This window comes from Schistocerca americana, chromosome X (genome assembly GCF_021461395.2).
Source record: "Schistocerca americana isolate TAMUIC-IGC-003095 chromosome X, iqSchAmer2.1, whole genome shotgun sequence".
In the NCBI taxonomy this organism is placed as follows: Eukaryota; Metazoa; Arthropoda; class Insecta; order Orthoptera; family Acrididae; genus Schistocerca; species Schistocerca americana.
The window spans coordinates 366,997,975-367,017,441 of NC_060130.1; the positions used below are offsets into that span (position 1 = coordinate 366,997,975).

The 19,467-nt window shown below is 39.4% G+C and overlaps 1 protein-coding gene across 2 annotated transcripts in view; it reads left to right on the plus strand.

Moving 5' to 3' along the window:
- LOC124554861 (GTPase-activating protein and VPS9 domain-containing protein 1) overlaps nt 1-19,467 on the plus strand; it is a 345,101-nt gene that overhangs the window by 163,984 nt on the left and 161,650 nt on the right. For both annotated transcript variants that reach the window (XM_047128529.1, XM_047128530.1), the window contains exons 12-14: nt 1,142-1,294; nt 6,831-7,010; nt 12,815-12,960. In XM_047128529.1, the coding sequence (XP_046984485.1) occupies nt 1,142-1,294; nt 6,831-7,010; nt 12,815-12,960 (479 nt within the window). The remainder of the gene's footprint in view (nt 1-1,141; nt 1,295-6,830; nt 7,011-12,814; nt 12,961-19,467) is intronic.

Sequence of the window (19,467 nt, forward strand, 5' to 3'; positions counted from 1 at the left end):
TGAGGAGCAAGATAATACGTAATCCTCTCGATCAGATTTACATCATGCCTTGCTTTTGTAAGGAGCTTCCAAAGAGTGAGTAAAGCCAGATGTTCTCGAGCTGTAACAAGTGTTGCCTCACGATCTTCATTGGATTCTTGAGACTGCATACTCCTGTCTTGTAACTGTTCAGGTTATGCAGAGGCAGTTGATTGTTGTTTAGGCATTTTTATTTGCAGACAAAATCTAAATCACAATGTACACCTAACAAATAGGCAGCCAACTCACAAAGGGAACATAATAAATCTGCTTTTTCTAGCAAATAGTATAAACAAAACTATTGAAAAAAGGAAAGCAATGTTGTTAAGTTTTTAATACACAAAGCTAAATCAGTAAATCCATGTATTCTAGCCAAGTAAATTCAGTATTAGTCTATATTTGCAACAATATGATCACAGCACTTAAATTACACTTTAAATTGTGATAATTTTTTTTCTCGTTCCAATATGTTGCTCCAAACTATGCTCAAGTTACCTGTGAAAACTTCAAGAAAATTTATTTAGTGGTAATGATAATTATAATTATTATTTGATGTGGGTCAATTGGACACCAGGACACCACTTCAGTGACTTGCATGTCCAACTGTGGAAAGAATACCTACAGTTAGTCGTATCTGAACTATGTGTCATTTCTGGTGACTCCTCACTTTTTTGAGAAATGAAGACTCAAAAATCCGTGGTTCTTTTGTGGTACATTATTGGCAATACAACTTCAGGGCCAAACTGATTATGCCTCTGGAAAGTAGTCAGCTGTTTCAGATTCTCCCTATGACCTCCCGGGTCCCAGGCACGTGCTTTACCACTAGACCACCAAACAAAAATGTCGGACTTGGTGAACACCCATTGATAATTCATTAAGTAGTTCTCCTGATTAGTGTGTTCAAACGCCTAGACACACCAGTTTTACAGTTTTATTATTAGTATAGATCAATACTTTACAATTTTGTATAGTCTATCAGTAATCCATGCCCTGTACATTTGGAAATTAAGTTATTTTATTGCTATGTAAAACAAAAACAAAACAATAACAATGGGTAAAAGGCACATGTTTTATGTTGTTAATTGCTGCAGCAGGTTCACTTTTTCTTATTCGTCTATTCTAGGTAACACAAGTGATAATCTTGAAGCCGTGTCAGAAGCTGCTTCCAATCATAGTGTTGCTTCATCACTGGAGTTGGAAAACGAAGATCAGAATGATAACTTATCAGATATGGTATCTGCAAATGTGTCTGGTCGAGGAACACCTAATATATCAGGTACGTTACCATTAAAAAAGTGAAGTATTTGTAGACACTAAAATAACAAAATGGTTCAAATGGCTCTGAGCACTATGGGACTCAACTGCTGAGGTCATTAGTCCCCTAGAACTTAGAACTAGTTAAACCTAACCAACCTAAGGACATCACAAACATCCATGCCCGAGGCAGGATTCGAACCTGCGACCTTAGCGGTCTTGCGGTTCCAGACTGCAGCGCCACTAAAATAACAATTTGGGTGTCACTGATAAATGGAAATGGAAAGGGACAATATCCAGGCATCAGATATGGATAAAAGACAGTTACAGAAGGGCAACATGTGTTACTATGATTGGAGTGAGAGATAAAGAATGAGAAAGGTGAGTATTTTGAAAAAATGCCAGTATGAACTCACAGCTGTTTGTGTCAAAATATCCAGAGTACAAATACTGCAAGCAAACAATTCTCCATACATTTTTTACTTGTGTTATTACCAACTGTTCTTGAGAAATTTGCTAAGCTGTGGTCAGTTGAGAATTATGGCAAATGTATGGCCAGTTTTACCAGTGTCACACCTGCACTTATTCTGTGAAACTTGTGCACACACATATTTTGAATCCACAGAGTTCAGGTGATAAATGTTCATAGCTGTTCTTTTGTGGTACATTATTGGCAATACAACTTCAGGGCCAAACTGATTATGCCTCTGGAAAGTAGTCTGCTGTTTCAGATTTTCATTTGCTTTGATTCGCCTGTAGAAAACTTGTATAGACATTTGAAAAAATGCTTATGTGAATATGACTTGGATACTCATTACAGAATAGGCATATTTGTCAAGTTTTCTGAATTTGTGATTTATTTGATGATTGTACAAACTAAAACCTATTGTTTGATTTTTGATATTCACACTTGTTTTCTTCACTTCATGTAGACAGGTGGTGGTTTAGTTTCGCGTTTCAATAATTACTCATGTTTTGAGATAAGAGTGTTATCAGTGGAGACCGGATTATATGCATTTGCATATTTGACTCCTTTTTCACAGGTTATTGCATATCTTAACAAAAAACTAGTGGCGATGCATATTTTCGCTGTAGGTTTACAATATTTTAAAAATTTAGACAGGCAGTCTCTAGCTCGATCTAGTTTTGATAATCTCACAGATTAACCGTGACCTAGAACTGCATGTAATCGCTAACCGAGAGGCATCTGCCTTGCGAAATCATTACAGAATAGGAACAGGAACAGGTAGACAGAGTCCAAGCTCCTGCACCTACACCCCTGGTTAATCTCCTTCGCTGTCATACCGTACGCGTGTCCATTGCTTCAGTTTAGCTTTCTATTTACTTGTACACTGTTAAGGTGTTTACGACATGTAGTATGTAATGTGTCGTGCGTCATACCGCCCAAAACAGTGAACGTTGTTTCGTGTATAGTTGCCATCCTGGAACATTTATGTATCACGGAATTGTTTTATAGTGTCAAGTTTGTGCTTCATGCAAAAAAAGTTTCAAATAGACCAGCATGTCAAGACAAGTCTTCATCTCGCAGCATTGCAGAAGAAAGTACCATGACAGCAACTTCTGACAACAGCAAGTTGCAGTAGCAGGGTTTGTCCTAAGGTAACCAAAAAAGTCGGTTTCACATAGATCTATGTGAAGCATTCATTCCAAGCAATATTCCTCTTCACAAACTTACAAACCCTATCCTCAAAGGCTTCCTGTGCAAATATTGCTTGAATCAAAACATACCAGATGAATCAACATTGCGTAAAAATTACATATTGACAATTTACGTAGATGTTCTCGAAGAAATATGCAATGATATCAAGGATAGCATTATCTGAATTTCAGTTGACAAAACTACAGACACTTGTGGCTGTTACATTGCAGATGTAATTGTTGGTGCTTTAAAAGAAGAGCCTTCGTCTTCCTATTTAGCTGCCTGCAAAGAACTTGAAAAAGTAAATCATTTTATGATTGCCAGATTTGGAATGAGAGTGTTAGAAAAATGTTTCCAGAATATTCTGCAGATAAAAAGGTGTCTGTGTTTCTTTCAGATGCTGCTCCGTAAACGATCAAAGCAGGAAAAGCCCTCCAAGTATTTTATCCCAATTTGATTAATGTGACATGCTTTGCTCATGGAGTAAATCGCCTCTCTGAAAAAGTACGTTCCATATTTATGAATGTAAATAAATTGATTTCATCCACAAAGAAAGTGTTTCTAAAGGCCCCTTCTCACATCAGGACCTACAAAGAAAAATTACCAAATGTGCCTTTACCTCCCGAACCAGTGATAACTAGTTGGGTATATGGATTGAAGCTGTGTTGTTTTACAACTAACATTTCGAGACCATTGGAGGGGTAGTAAACAACTTCAATGTGCAGAGGCTTTGGCAGTTTGCCAGAGCAAGGAAGCTTTTAATGATTCAGGTTTTGAAAAAGACATAGCTGTGATTAGCACTCGTATTTCCCATATACCTGCAAGTGTTAAAAAGCTTGAAACTCAATGTTTGGCATTGAATGAATCTATTCAGTTAATGAATAAAAGTATTCAAGGAAACTCTTCACTGCCGAAGGTATTCCCAAGAAAACTTAAAAAAGTTTGAAAACATTTTAAACAATAACCCAGGCTTCGAACTCTAGTGCCAAATTGACAGTTTTATTGATGGGACGGGTGAACTTTTACCAGAAACAATAAGTACCAACACAGCACTCAAATTCAAATACTGTCCAGTTACCTCAGTTGATGTAGAACTGTCCTTTTCTGCTTATAAAAATGTTTTGAGTGATCAAAGACACAATCTTACTACCGAGCATTTGGAACAGTACTTCGTTGTTTATGTCTACAATAGTAGAAAAATGTAAAATAAATTTTAAATGGTGCTTTGGTCCAATAGTATTAATTAAAAGTTAATGCTGTTAAAAAAATTCATGATTTTATGTTGTTTTTAAATAAAATATTACAGAGTTTTTGAGTGTGCCCCACTTGGTCCAGTACGGATCAGTAGTTTCACAGTGACTCGCTCTCATTGCATCCACTTGTTACCGACAACAATAGCAAAGAAGGAACAATTCTTGAAACATGGTATGTGTCCCCATTTTGCAATTTTTTAGAAAATAATCCAAGAAAGGCCCCCTTCCTAACCTCTACCAGAGAGTATTAAGAAAATGATATCAGCATTCTCATGTACCGATTGTTTGCATGACCGGCGCTCTTCCTTGTAATTGATATGCACACGTTTGACTTTGAGATATAATGCATACAGTAACTACCGTGGTTTTTTCTTTAATTCATGTAGAGAATGTCCCTGCGTGTATTTAGCAGTAATTAAAACAATTACATCTACATAGTGTGTGTTAGTTTTTCTAGAATTAAACACCAATTCCTCTATTTGCACTATTGAAGTGTCCTTAAACATTTCACTTTCAAACATTATATTTTGCATAGATTTTGTTTCTTGTTTTACATGAATTTTAAAATTGTTGTCATTCTTGTAAGATTTGTTTTAAATTGGTTGTCAGAAGACCAGTAATGGTATTAGGCAGTGCATTTGCCAGTATCACATCCACATATTAAGATTTCTTTGTATGGTACTGTTCTGAGCATCTAGGATGGTGTTACACATTGGTTCAAGTTTTTAGTATGTTCATCCTCTTCCACAACTGAATGAACAGCACATTTGATACCGGTATGGAGGACTCATGGTCAATACCCAGTACTGCTAATGATGATTTCTTGGTGGGAGGATATACTTCTTGGAAATGCTACTTGAAAGAGAAATAGCTGTGCTAACCGTGTACCTCTCCAAAAATTCTGTGTAATGAAGGATAAGCCTGATTTTGGAGTGCATTTTCACATTTTAAGTCAGAATATTGGCCAGCAACATTAGTTCAAAACTGTAACTGTGTGTGTTGTATTTAGTGCACCTACTTTTTGGAAACAGTTTGTATTATCTTTCAAAGAGATAATTCTAATTTACTTCCTCCCGTAAACAGTTGGTAATCATGTCAGAGTTTCATGTGAATGTACACCTCGGTTTTTTTTTTTTTTTGTGGTGGTGGTGGTGGTGGTGGTGGTGGTGGTGGTGGTGGTTATTGTTGTTGTTGTTGTTTTTGATGTTGTTACAGTATTCAGTCTGAAGGCTGGTGTTATCCAGTTGTATATTTCACATATAGTATTGGACGAAAACAATGTTTCATAAGTCATAAGTGACCAAAGTTCCTGGGCTGACTACTTCAAATTATCTGAGGCATTGTGGTTTGTTTACAAAGTACCCCCTCAAGTTAACTCACCAGTTTCTTGTCTAATTGTTTCTTGCAACCTATTCTTTATTGATTCATCTTCAATTTGTATATTGTGATGATATTATATGTAGATCTCACCTGCACAATTTTAGAGAGCTGTTTCTGGTGCCTCTGCACCCTTTGTTGAAGTGGCAAGAAACATGCACGAAAGATGTGTGACTGCTGTTGAAACATTTTTAGGCCTTTTTTATGTTGCAAAGTCCTTGATTCACTTGTAGTTCACCTGCGGACAGGAGAGTAAATGCTGATTGGAATGGTGCATCTACAAACATTAAGTTTGTAGGACAGTTGGGTATTTCTCTAGTGATCCAACATTGTAAAGTGAACATGTGAGTATGAACATGAGATGAATTTAGATTATGATAGTTTATGGTACTTCAGTTTTCTTCTATTACCAGTAGAACAACTATGTACCCTTACCTACATTTATTGCATAGCATGGTACAGAAACAAGAAACATTGAATTACGTGAAATATTTTGAATCTATATATGCAACAAAATAAAAACGTATTTAGTTGCATAGGCAGATTGAAAATACTGTAAATAGCTATACTGTAATTATCGACACCTTGGCCAGACAAATGAAGTACCAGAAAATTGAAATTTACTGGTTCCCCCACCAAACTGTGTCCAAATTACAAAATAAAAAATTGAATGACTAAAATACTGTAAGAAATGGATGTTCCAGCAGTAGAGTCCCAAGTACAGGGAAGAAATAGGATGAGTAGATAAAAGAAAAGTGAAGTGAAGAACATGTACAGGCAAAAGAACTAACAACACACGCAAATAAGAACATTAGTATGAAAAACTCTCCAACTAAAAATAGTGGTTCATAAGAAGACTCTTGTAATCATGTCATAACAAACTCTCTCAGAGGCCATTTCCCAGCAGTGTCTCACTATTGCATACTCCCTCTTGTCTTTCCAGATCTTCTGACTTTTTGGCCCACATCATTACCTATATCTCTGATTTCACTTGCATGCCCCTCTACCACTTCCCCTTTAATACCCCACCCAACCCACCCCAAAATGACATTTTTTTTTATATTCAAGTTTTTGTGGAAGTCATGGGTGTCTGTAGAAAGAGATACCAGTTAGAGCGCACTGTGAAAATGTACATGTTTCATTGAGAAGTTATGGGGATTTTCATGAAAATGTGGTCTGTCTGAAGATGAGATCTATGTTGGATGTGGGTTTCTTTGCTTTAAATGTTTTTGCTAATTTAGCTAATACAATGAAATTTGTCATTGCAGGTAGAGATACACCATCCTCACAAATTACAGAAGGTGAAGATGGTGCCGCAGGTGCAATGAGGAGCGTCAGTGGGGAGCAACGACAGTCTTTAGATTTTTCTGCAGAAGCTGCAAGCAAACAAAGTCGCACAGATATAGATGACAAATTTGGAAAGTTTGAAATCAAAAAACTTCTTGAAGGTAAGGCACCTCATTGTGCTTAATTTGTATTGTATGTTTTCTTCTGTTTCCTATAAGTGTAGACAAGTAAACAAGTGCTAGATGTGATGTACTACAAATTTGAGAAATTCACAGATTTTATCATAATGATCATTTTACGTGTTGAAATATAGTTAATCAAAAATTTCCCTCCTGGATATCTGTAACAAAGTGACTTGGACTAAAAGTAATTGATATGAATCAGTTGTGGGGAACAGCTGGAAACACTTCCTCTGCAGCTAAATGTTAAATGATTGATGTGCAAGAATGGCCACCTTCTTGTTTATCGTGACTGACACTAAATATTTTTGGGTACAGTGTTACCATAGTATGATCTCAGATGTATACTGTACTCAGTGATTGCTTGTGTACTAGGCTGATGTAATAGATCCTCCGTGATCCAGTATGCAACTTTCAGCCATTTAGGGTAATCTTAAAGAAATTGGCTTAATGAATGTGAATGTGACTTCTTTGTATTATACAGGGTGTTACAAAAAGGTACGGCCAAACTTTCAGGAAACATTCCTCACACACAAAGAAAGAAAATATGTTATGTGGACATGCGTCCGGAAACGCTTACTTTCCATGTTAGAGCTCATTTTATTACTTCTCTTCAAACCACATTAATCATGGAATGGAAACACACAGCAACAGAACGTACCAGCGTGACTTCAAACACTTTGTACAGGAAATGTTCAAAATGTCCTCTGTTAGCAAGGATACATGCAGCCACCCTCCATCGCATGGAATCCCTGATGCGCTGATGCAGCCGTGGAGAATGGCGTATTGTATCACAGCCGTCCACGATACGAGCACGAAGAGTCTCTACATTTGGTACCGGGGTTGCATAGACAAGAGCTTTCAAATGCCCCCATAAATGAAAGTCAAGAGGGTTGAGGTCAGCAGAGTGTGGAGGCCATGGAATTGGTCCGCCTCTACCAACTCATCGGTCACCGAATCTTGTTGAGAAGTGTACGAACACTTCGACTGAAATGTGCAGAAGCTCCATTGTGCATGAACCACATGTTGTGTCATACTTGTAAAGGCACATGTTCTAGGAGCACAGGTAGAGTATCCCGTATGAAATCATGATAATGTGCTCCATTGAGCGTAGGTGGAAGAACATGGGGCCCAATCAAGACATCACCAACAATGCCTGCCCAAACGTTCACAGAAAATCTGTGTTGATGACGTGATTGCACAATTCCGTGCGGATTCTCGTCAGCCTACACATGTTGATTGTGAAAATTTACAATTTGATCACGTTGGAATGAAGCATCATCCGTGAAGAGAACATTTGCACTGAAATGAGGATTGACACATTGTTGGATGAACCATTCGCAGAAGTGTACCTGTGGAGGCCAATCAGCTGCTGATAGTGCCTGCACACACTGTACATGGTACGGAAACAACTGGTTCTCCCATAGCACTCTCCATACAGTGACGTGGTCAACGTTACCTTGTACAGCAGCAACTTCTCTGACGCTGACATTAGGGTTATCGTCAACTGCACGAGGAATTGCCTCGTCCATTGCAGGTGTCCTCGTCGTTCTAGGTCTTCCACAGTCGCGAGTCATAGGCTGGAATGTTCTGTGCTCCCTAAGACGCCGATCAATTGCTTCCAACGTCTTCCTGTCGGGACACCTTCGTTCTGGAAATCTGTTTTGATACAAACATACCGCACCACGGCTATTGCCCCATGCTAATCCATACATCAAATGGGCATCTGCCAACTCCGCATTTGTAAACATTGCACTGACTGCAAAACCACGTTTGTGATGAACACTAACCCTTTGATGCTACGTACTGATGTGCTTGATGCTAGTACTGTAGAGCAATGAGTCGCATGTCAACACAAGCACCGAAGTCAACATTACCTTCCTTCAATTGGGCCAACTGGCGGTGAATTGAGGAAGTACAGTACATACTGACGAAACTAGAGGGAGCTCTAACATGGAAATTAAGCATTTCCGGACACATGTCCACATAACATCTTTTCTTTATTTGTTTATGAGGAATGTTTCCTGAAAGTTTGGCCGTACTTTTTTGTAACACCCTGTAGAGTGGAAAGGGCCAAATCCTGACGATTGTTACAAAATAACAAGATAATGGTGTCATTCATATATGTTATTTTCTTTTGAAATATTTTTTTAAGAATTTGCTGTATGGAGAAATAATGGTGTATGGCTGAAGGATTAAAAGAAACTGTCATGTAATATTAATACTGCGGGAAACGTACTGTGATTATGTGAGAGTTCCATCTGAACTTCAGGTGGACATCAGCACAAAACAAAACAAAATTGTATTATACAGTCACTTGAAGAGTATTGCTACACAATTTTGATTTAAACATCACATTTGTTTGGGATGGGAATTGCAATAGCTTCAGCAAAAAAGAAATAGGTTGCACATATGATGGAGGACATTAAAGTGCAATGAATAGGAGAATGGGAACCACAGAGAAGTATTGTGCTTGCAAGAATAAATTTGAGTGAAATAACTCGGATATATGCAGAATAAATTGCATATAAAAATAAACTAGTTTTATTTAGAAGCTACCCTAAGAAAGTTTTGTAGTTTGAAGGTATGGGTAGGCCTGTCACACCGAGATATTGTACTTGTTTAGACCTGACCATACATGCAATTCATTGTGTCATATGCACTTGGTGAGTCTATTGATTTGTTGGCATCAAATGGTATTACAGTGGAATAAAGAACAGAACAATTAGTTTAGTAGTTGACATTGAATTTGGCTTTTGTTTGCTAATACTTGATAAATGATCCAAAGAGATACTGGTCGTATGTGAAGTATGGTAGCAGCAAGACACAATCAACACCTTCTCTGCTTGATAGCAATGGAAATACTATCGACGACAATGCTGCATAAAGCAGAATTACTAAACACAGCTTTCCAAAATTCCTTCACCAAATAACATGAAGTAAATATTCCAGAATTCGAATCAAGAACAGCTGCAAACATGAGTAATGTACAAGTAGACGTCCTCGGAGTAGTGAAGCAACTTAAATCACCTAACAATAGCAGCTCTTCTGGTCGAGACTGTATACCAGTTAGGTTCCTTTCAGAGTATGCTGATACAATACCTCCTTCCTTAACAATCACATAAAACCATTCACTCGACGAAAGATCCGTACCCAAAGACTGTAAAGTTGCATAGGTCACACCAATATTCAAGAAAGCTAGTAGGATTAATGTACTAAATTACAGACCTATATCATTAATGTCAGTATGCAGCAGGATTTTGTAACATACACTGTTTTCGAACATTATGCATTACATCGAAGAGAACAGATTTAGAAAACTTAGTTCTTGTGAAACAGAACTAGCTCTTTACTCACATGAAGTGTTGAGTACTATTGACAAGGGATTTAAAATTGATTCAGTATTTTTAGATTTCCAGATGGTTTTTGACACTGTACCACACAAATGGCTTGCAGTGAAATTGCGTTCTTGTGGAATATTATCTTAGTTGTGTGACTGGATCTGTGATTTCCTGTCATAGAGGTCACAGTTTGTAGTAATTGATGGAAAGCCATCGAGTTAAACAGAAGTGATTTCTGGCATTCCCCAAGGTAGTGTTATAGGCCCTTTGCCGTTCCTTAGCTATATAAATGATTTAGGAGACAATTCGAGTAGCTGTTTAGGGTGTTTGCAGATAATACTGTTGTTTATCGACTAGTAATGCCATCAAAAGGTCAAAACAAGTTTCAAAACAATTTAGAAAAGATATTTGTATGGTGCAAAAATTGGCAGTTGACCTTCAATAATGAAAAATGTGAGGTCATCCACATGAGTGCTAAAATTGAATCTGTTAAACTTTGATTACGTGATAAATCAGTCAAATTCAGAGGCCATAAATTCAACTAAATATCTAGACATTAGAATTACAAACAACTTAAATTGGAAGGAACACACAGAAAATGTTGTGGGGAAGGCTAACAAAAGACTGCGTTTTATTGGCAGGACACTTAGGAAATGTAACAGATCTACTAAAGAGACTGCATATGCTCTGCTTGTCCATCCTCTTTTAGAACACTGCTGTGCGGTGTGGGATCCTTACCAGATAGGGCTGACAGAGTACATCGAGAAAGTTCAAAGGAATACAGCACGTTTTGTATTATTGTGATATAGGGGACAGAGTGTCACTGAAATGATGCTGTATTTTGGGTGGATATCATTAAAACAAAGGCATTTTTTGCTGTGGTGGAATCTTCTCATGGACTTTCTATTACCAACTTTCTCCTCCAGATGTGGAAATATTTTGTTGACGCCAGCCTACCAACAAAAAAGAGAGAGAGAGAGAGAGAGAGAGAGAGAGAGAGAGAGAGAGAGAGAGAGAGAGAAGAGAGAAGAGGGAAATGAGAGCTTACATGGAAAGGTATAGGTGTTTTTTTTTCTGTGCCTTGTACAGAATATTAGAGAATTATTGTGAAGGTGGTTTGATGAACCCTCTGCCAGGCACTTAAATGTCATTTGCAGAGTATAGATGTAGAATGTTTTCATCTTTATAGAAAAGTGTCTAATGTAAGTGATGCTCCGCATAAAGGGCTAGAGAGGACTAAAGTGTTAGGATGCTCCCCCCCCCCCCCCCCTCCCCCCTGTTTTTCTGGAATCTTGGTTGTAATGACATACATAACTGTAGCATAGCCCGAGATCTAGATTAGAATGAAGAAGACAATTTGGTTATGAGTTAGTCAAGCCAATGAATGTGAATGTTAAATAAAGGTTGGGATAACAGATCGATCTAAAGCATAGCTTGATGTCTACATTCACTCCATATGTATATGCTTTTCGCTATACAAATTAAAACCTCTGGATATGGCTATATCACATAATAGACAAACCTCTCGCAAATATTTTAGTACACATTTTGTTCATATAGGACCTACCTAATGAGCAGAACGTGTATGTACTTATATCATACATGATAAATGCAGGGAGAGACTACATAACCCAAGCCAAAACAAGACTTTTCTTGTTATGCAGTACATTAGGAGTAGTTCATTGAACTGGTTATGTACCATATATTTAACTTGTGCATGTATTCCTGATTTCACACACATTACAGCTTTCTCTTAAGATGTTAGTTTTTTTCTTCTTTTCTGTTGATAATAATATCTTTCCCATGGTGATTAACACATCTGAGACACCTCATTCACCGAGTGAGGTGGCACAGTGGTTAGCACACTGGACTCACATTCGGCAGGATGACGGTTCAATCCCGTGTCCGGCCATCCTGATTTAGGTTTTCCGTGATTTCCCTAAATCGCTCCAGGCAAATGTTGGGATGGTTCCTTTGAAAGGGCATGGCCGACTTCCTTCCCTGTCCTTCCCTAATCCGATGAGACCAATGACATCACTGTCTGGTCTCCACCCTCAAAACAACCCAACACCTCAATCACCCTGGATGGCTCAGCTGGACTGCTGTTTTTGACAAATTTTTCAAAAGTCATAGCTTTGAACTGTGAATGCAGTAACTTTCTGTAATGTTTCATTTGTTATGTCCAAAAAAAGATGTAGCTATACTTAAAAGTTTTATGATGAAATATTAAAATTAGCAGACATTTAAAATGCTTTCTCAATTTACTACTTTAATTTGTTTTTGTGATGTCCATACTTTCATTCGGGGGAAACCAATAACAATTTGTGGCGTTGATTTTCTGTTTTTGAAGGAAATAGATTTCAGGAAGCAGGTGTGCTACATCGACTTCTACTTAAAAAACTGATACAATAAATAACAATATGTGTGTATATATATTGTTTACAGGTGATGAAACTGTGTCAATGGTCAGTGACACTTGGAGTACAGATGTTCTTGCAAGTGATAGTGAAACCATAGAGCAATCATCAGAACGTAACTTTCCTACAAGTGCCCAAGAAACAGCATTAAATCAATTGGCAGAAGCTGCAGTGGTATGTATTAGAAATATTAGTGAACATTGTGGAAGAAAGTGTTTTCGTGTAGCGTGAATTTTAGGACTGCTTCCTCATTTTGAAAACAGTGGTGACTTAGTTAACATACATAACTTCTATTTTTAATGATGTTAAATATACGTAGATTTTGTATGTATCTCCAACACATTCTGGTTGCTCTCTACTTTCTTAAATTACTTATTCACTTAAAATATGGGCAGTTTTAGTGACAGGGAAGTCATAAGTGTTGCAAGATAATATACAAGGAGGAATAGGTGTGAAAAATGAATTTCAGACGATGTGATGAAACACTGAATTGCTAGGTATGTTTCACAAAAAGAGATTATGGATGAGTGGGTGAAATAAGATGTGTTATATGAAGAGAGCCCCTTGCAAACATAATTGGTAGGTTACTTATTACAGTAATGCAAGGGAAGTTACATATGAAACTGGCAGGAACTCACGCTGATTTATTCACAACATTGTGCACAGTATGCCCTTTGGAAACGTTGCAAGCTATCTTTTAAGTCCTTATTACAAAGCAAAGTCCAGTCCATGCCAGATCAGAGTTCGGCCTATGACAGACAGTCCACAATAGAAACGCCTTAGTCAAACCAATAACACACTCGCTGCACACTCCACAGATCACATGACAATTCTGAGCTGGATTCTTAGAGAGTGCTCCTGGTGAAATGCACCCTCTGGGTAGTGGCACCCTGGTGGTTGACAATAACGTTGCGCCAGCTGCTTGACATTGACATGTGCCAACCATGGGCACAGCATATCTGAATGGGAGTGGTGAGGATGGACATGAAGTCCCTCTGCCGGGGTGCAGCTTTAAATCGTGGTGGCTCTGTAAGTTGCTAGAAGACCACAAAGGGCATGAGATGTGGTGTTAGTCTTTATCTCCTTGTTGTTTGTTGCTGTGACATAATCTTCCATTTGTTGCAGTCCATTGATCAAGAAGTTGAAACCCAAATGTATCAAGGATGATTGCAGGAAGAAACACTTGCACAGGTTGCATTTTAGTCCTTTCACTGCCAGCCTCTGAAACAAGACCTTGAGGCTGAGGAGATGGTCCTCTGGAGTTGTAACCAAGATATCACAAAGATACACTATGTGGTCAAAAGTATCCGGACACCCCCAAAAAACATACGTTTTGCATATTAGGTGCATTGTGCTGTCACCTACTGCCAGGTACTCCATATCAGCGACCTCAGTAGTCATTAGACATCATGAGAGACTTCGGATGTGGTCAGGTGATTGGGAGTCACTTGTGTCATACGTCTGTACACAAGATTTCCACACTCTTAAACATCCTTAGGTCCACTGTTCCTGATGTAATAGTGAAGTGGAAACATGAGGGAAAACATACAGCACAAAAGAGTACAGGCTGACCTTGTCTGTTGATTGACAGAGACTGCCGACAGTTGAAGAGGATTGTAATGTGTAATAGGCAGACATTTATCCAGACCATCACACAGGAATTCCAAACTGCATCAGAATCCACTGCAAGTACTATGGCAGTTAGGCGGGAGGTGAGGAAACTTGGATTTCTTGTTTGAGTGGTTGCTCATGAGCCACACATCACACCGGTAAATGCCAAACAACGCCTCGCTTGGTGTAAGGAGCGTAAACATTTTACAATCGAACAGTGGAAAAATGTTGTGTGAAATGATGAATCACGGTACACACTGTGGCGTTTTGATGGCAGGGTGTGGGTATGGCAAATGCCTGGTGAATGTCATCTGCCAGCATGGGTAGTGCCAACAATGAAATTTGCAGGTGGTGGTGTTATGGTGTGGCCATGTTTTTCATGGAGGGGGCTTGCACCCCTTGTTGTTTTGCATGGCACTATCACAGCACAGGCCTACATTAATTTTTTAAGCACCTTCTTGCTTCCCACTGTTGAAGAGCGATTCGGGGATGCCGATTGCAATCTTCAACACGATCGAGGACCTGTTCATAATGCATGGCCTGTGGCAGAGTGGTTACATGACAATAACATCCCTGTAATGGACTGGCCTACACAGAGTCCTTACCTGAATCCTATAGAACACCTTTGGGATTTTTTGGAACGCCGACGTCGTGCCAGGCCTCACTGACAAACATCGATACCTCTCCTCAGTGCAGCACTCCACGAAGAATGGGCTGCCATTCCCCAAGAAACCTTCCAGCAGCTGATTGAATATATGCCTGTGAGAGAGGAAGCTGTCGTCAAGGCCAACACCATACTGAATTCGAGCATTACTGATGTAATGCGTCACGAACTTGTAAGTCATTTTCAGCCAGGTGTCCGGATACTTTTGGTCACGTAGTATATGTGTCACACTTTATAACAGCTTGTATTAATTGATCCATAAGATGCTGGAATATAGTCTGGGCCAACAAAATCTTGAAAGACAATTGACTGAAATGGTATAAACCATATTCTGTATTGAGTACTAGGTAAGCTTGTGAAACTGTGTCAAAAGATATTTCAAAATATGCCTCTGTGAGGTCAGTTTTACTTACTAAGGTACTGTGGCCTAATTTTGTAAAGAGTTCATCTGAGATGGTAGAGAATTAAGTTTCCACTTAGGCTTGTACATTTATTATTACTCTAAGATGAGCACAAAGTTTCAACATGTCATGGTGTTTACGTACTTTTACCAGGGGAGTGGCCCATACACTATTGGGACTAGGTGTTAACACATTGTCATGAGTGAGTTTGTTCAGCTCTGTTTTGAAGACATCATTTGGAGTCAAAGGCACTGACAAGCTTTGAAAAAACCTAGGGCAGCCATCGCTTTAGAGTGACACAAGCTCGGAATCTCGAATCCAGTTGGGAAGATTTTGGCATATCTATCACAGAGAGATTGTAAGGTGCCACATGTCCCTTCGCTTCAGATTGCATGGTGTGCACTGTTTCATGAACCATAAATCCAAAAACATGGAAAGTCTCTATCCCAAAAACATTGTCCGCTTTAAGGTCAGATACCGCCAGAAAATTTGCTGGATGAGTGACCTGATCATAATTAAGTAAAACTGAAAACTTACCTAGCAAAATTATGTGATGACATCCATGGGCCCAAAGATTTGTCTTGGTACTTTCAAAGGTGGTACCATCACAGGTCGTTTGCCAGTGAATGCATTTAACAAAATTTTGTAGGCTTTGTTCTGAGGAGTCTGCATTGCTGTAAACTGATCGCTCACTGTTTTGTAACCACAACTGTTCTGGTCACGGGGTTGCCGAGAACAAAGCGCAGCGGGACCAAACGGGAGCAGCCCACGAACAAACAAAGGAACGGGAAAGGATGGACATGAACAATGATGGACAACTGAGCAAGTCCTTAAGAACAACAACACGCAAGAAGCAATGGGGTCACAAGTGACAACCTAACGAATCCGCAACGTCCACACATACACGGAAAAAAAGTAATGTAAACATGCTGTCTGTAGATGAGATGTTGATAAACTCTCACGAATATCAGACTGCCTAGCTGAACGAGAGGCAGGCGCTTAAATACAGGATAGGGTACGTTACTATTGGCTGCTGGGACCACGTGCTCCAGTGTGGCACCCTCACGTTATACGCGGGCCAGGAATGTGTGCAGATACGGCTTACAGCACAACAGCTGCAGAGACATCTAATGGTAATGGAGGTCCATTCCGTCTGGTGCTGATTTGAAACCCGCAGCGCTCGGTACCAGACACTCAATTCACTTTCGCAAGTTGGGGCATATTTGCAGCTGATCTGCTAAAATGTGCCTTTTGCAAATCTTTCTTTTTGCCACATTCGTGGCATGTTGTGTCCCAAAGATTGCACGCACTGCGAGCGTGGCTGCTGAAAACAATATTTACAGCCTGGAAACACTGCTGCTGCTGCTGCTGCTGCTGCTGCTGCGACTGTGGCCCATCAGCTCTGGTGCGGTGTATGTGGAGTAATCCAAATGATGAAACAAGTGTGGTCTCTGCTAAGGGTGGCATTACATCCCACATGACCGGTGCCAGAGAACTGATTGCTGTAACATCGTCTTCCATTGTAAAACAAGCTTTGGACTGTGCAGTCAGTTTTATGGGCTTGAGCTATTCACATTACTTCTATCGGAGACTGCTCAAAGTTTCTTAATACAGGCATAAGCCACATTAATAATAATATGATTAAGAGCCCATTCAGTTCTGCCTGCACATACTTTAGTTCTGCCTGCACATACATTTGAAATTGCAATTCCTATTTAACCCACAAGTGTGACAGCCCAGTTCCCAAAAGGTTGATTCAGGCACTGTTTTCACCGCCGGGATTCTAACCTAGCAGCAGTAACTTTTTTTTAATGTTCTTGTAATAAAGAAAATATTCTTCTTATTGTTGTTGTTATTATTGTTGTTGGTGTGATCTTCAGTCCAAAGACTGGTTTGATGTGGTTCTCCACACTACTACATCATGTGCAAGCCTCTTCTTTTCCAGATTAACTACTGCCACCTATGTTCATTTGAACCTGCTTACTGTATTCATCTCTTGGACCCTCTACAATTTTTATCCCCCCACATTTACGTCTGTTTTTGTGATAAAAAAGAAAGTGCAATGGGCAAAATAGATATCTGTCCCTTCAGCTTAAGTTTTTATCATTGCCATATTTCACTTCGACACAAGGCTACACCCCAGGAAAACACTTAAATTAATGCTTGATGTTAACAAATTTCCCTCCACCTTTTCTTGCCAATGCCAGTCTAATTTTATATCCTCTCTACGTCAGCTGTCGTAAGATATTTTACTGCCCAAATAGCAAAGCGCATCTACTACTCCTAGTATCTCATTTCCTAATGTAATCGCCTCGGCATCACCAGATGTGATCCGACTATATTCCATTACTCTTCTTTTGCTTTTGTTGATATTTATCTTATATCCTTCTTTCCAGACAATTTCCATTGCATTCAACTGTTCTTCCAAGCCCTTTGCTGTCTTCGACTGAATTACAATGTAATCAGCATACCTGAAAGCTTTTGTGATTCTTCAGTTTCTCCAGGCATATTTGTTGATAGTGCAGTCCATGGGTGTACTGCCAGTCCATAGTGTCCAACAGGCACAATATTTTGGCGATTAGACGTGTTGTGTCGCCATCGTCAGGTGCATTGATGAAATAAGCTCCTGAGGGCACATGGCCGACTTATATCCTCTCCCATCCCAAGCTGTTCCCTCCGCAATCTGTGCCCAAGGCCACATATTGGTAATCGTGGAGATAATTGCAGTTGGATCTCAGGTAGTGTGATGTTGCTGTGTTTGCTGTAGTCGCCAGATCATTGCAAGGCATCCCAGATATGCTCAATAATGTTCATGTCTGGGGAGTTTGGTGGCCAACAGAAGTGCTTAAACCTGGAAGAGTGTTCCTGGAGTCATTCTGTAGCAATTCTGGATGTGTGGTATGTTGCATTGTCTTGCTGGAATTGTCCAAGTCCATCAGAATTCACATTGTACATGAATGGATGCAGGTGATCAGGCAGGATGCTTACATACATGTCACCTGTCAGAGTCATATCTAAATATATCAGGGGTCCCATATCACTCCAACTACACACACACCACATCGTCACAGAGACTCCACCAGCTTGAACAGTCCCCTGCTGACGTCCAGGGTCCATGGATTCATGAGGTTATCTCCATACCCGTACACGTCCTTCCACTTGATACAATTTGAAATGAGACTTGTCCGACCAGGTGACATGTTTGAAGTCATCAATAGTCCAATGTCGGTGTTGACCGGCCCAGGCGAGGCATAAAGCTTTGTGTCATGCAGTCATCAAGCATACGTGAGTGGGCCTTCAGCTCCGATAGCCCATGTCAATGATATTTCGTTGAATGGATCGCATGCTGACACTTGTTGATGGCCCAGGATTGAAATCTGCAGCAATTTGCGGAAAGGTTGCACCTCTGTCATGTTGAACGATTCTCTTCCATCATCATTGGTCCTGTTCTTGCAGGAGCTTTTTCCGGCCGAAGCGATGTTGGAGATTTGATGTTTTATTGGACTCCTGATGTTCACAGTACGCTCGTGAAATGGTTGTATGGGAAAATCCCCACTTCATCGCTATTGTAGCAGCAATAACTGATCTAAAAACTGTGCCTGACACTTGTTATCTTATATAGGCATTGCCGACCACAGTGTCGTATTCTGCCTGTTTACATATATCTGTATTTGAACATGCATGCCTATACCAGTTTCTTTGGCACCTCAGTGTAGCTTCACCTTACTCCTAGCCTGTGATGTCACCTGAGCATGAGACAATAAGAGAGCATGTTGATCATGTGAGCAGCTCTTGATATTTAATGATTTTAAAGCTTTAGTTACATAAAAATAACATATAATTTGTGAGAACATTTACTGTAAATGCTATTAAGTGCTGTAATCAGACAGAATATCATCAGCCCAAATGGTTTTTTTCACATAGGAAAATAGCCTATTGGAATTATTACATTCTTCTTGAAACTTTGGGGTATTTCCCTTATCTCATACGTCTTGCACACCAAGT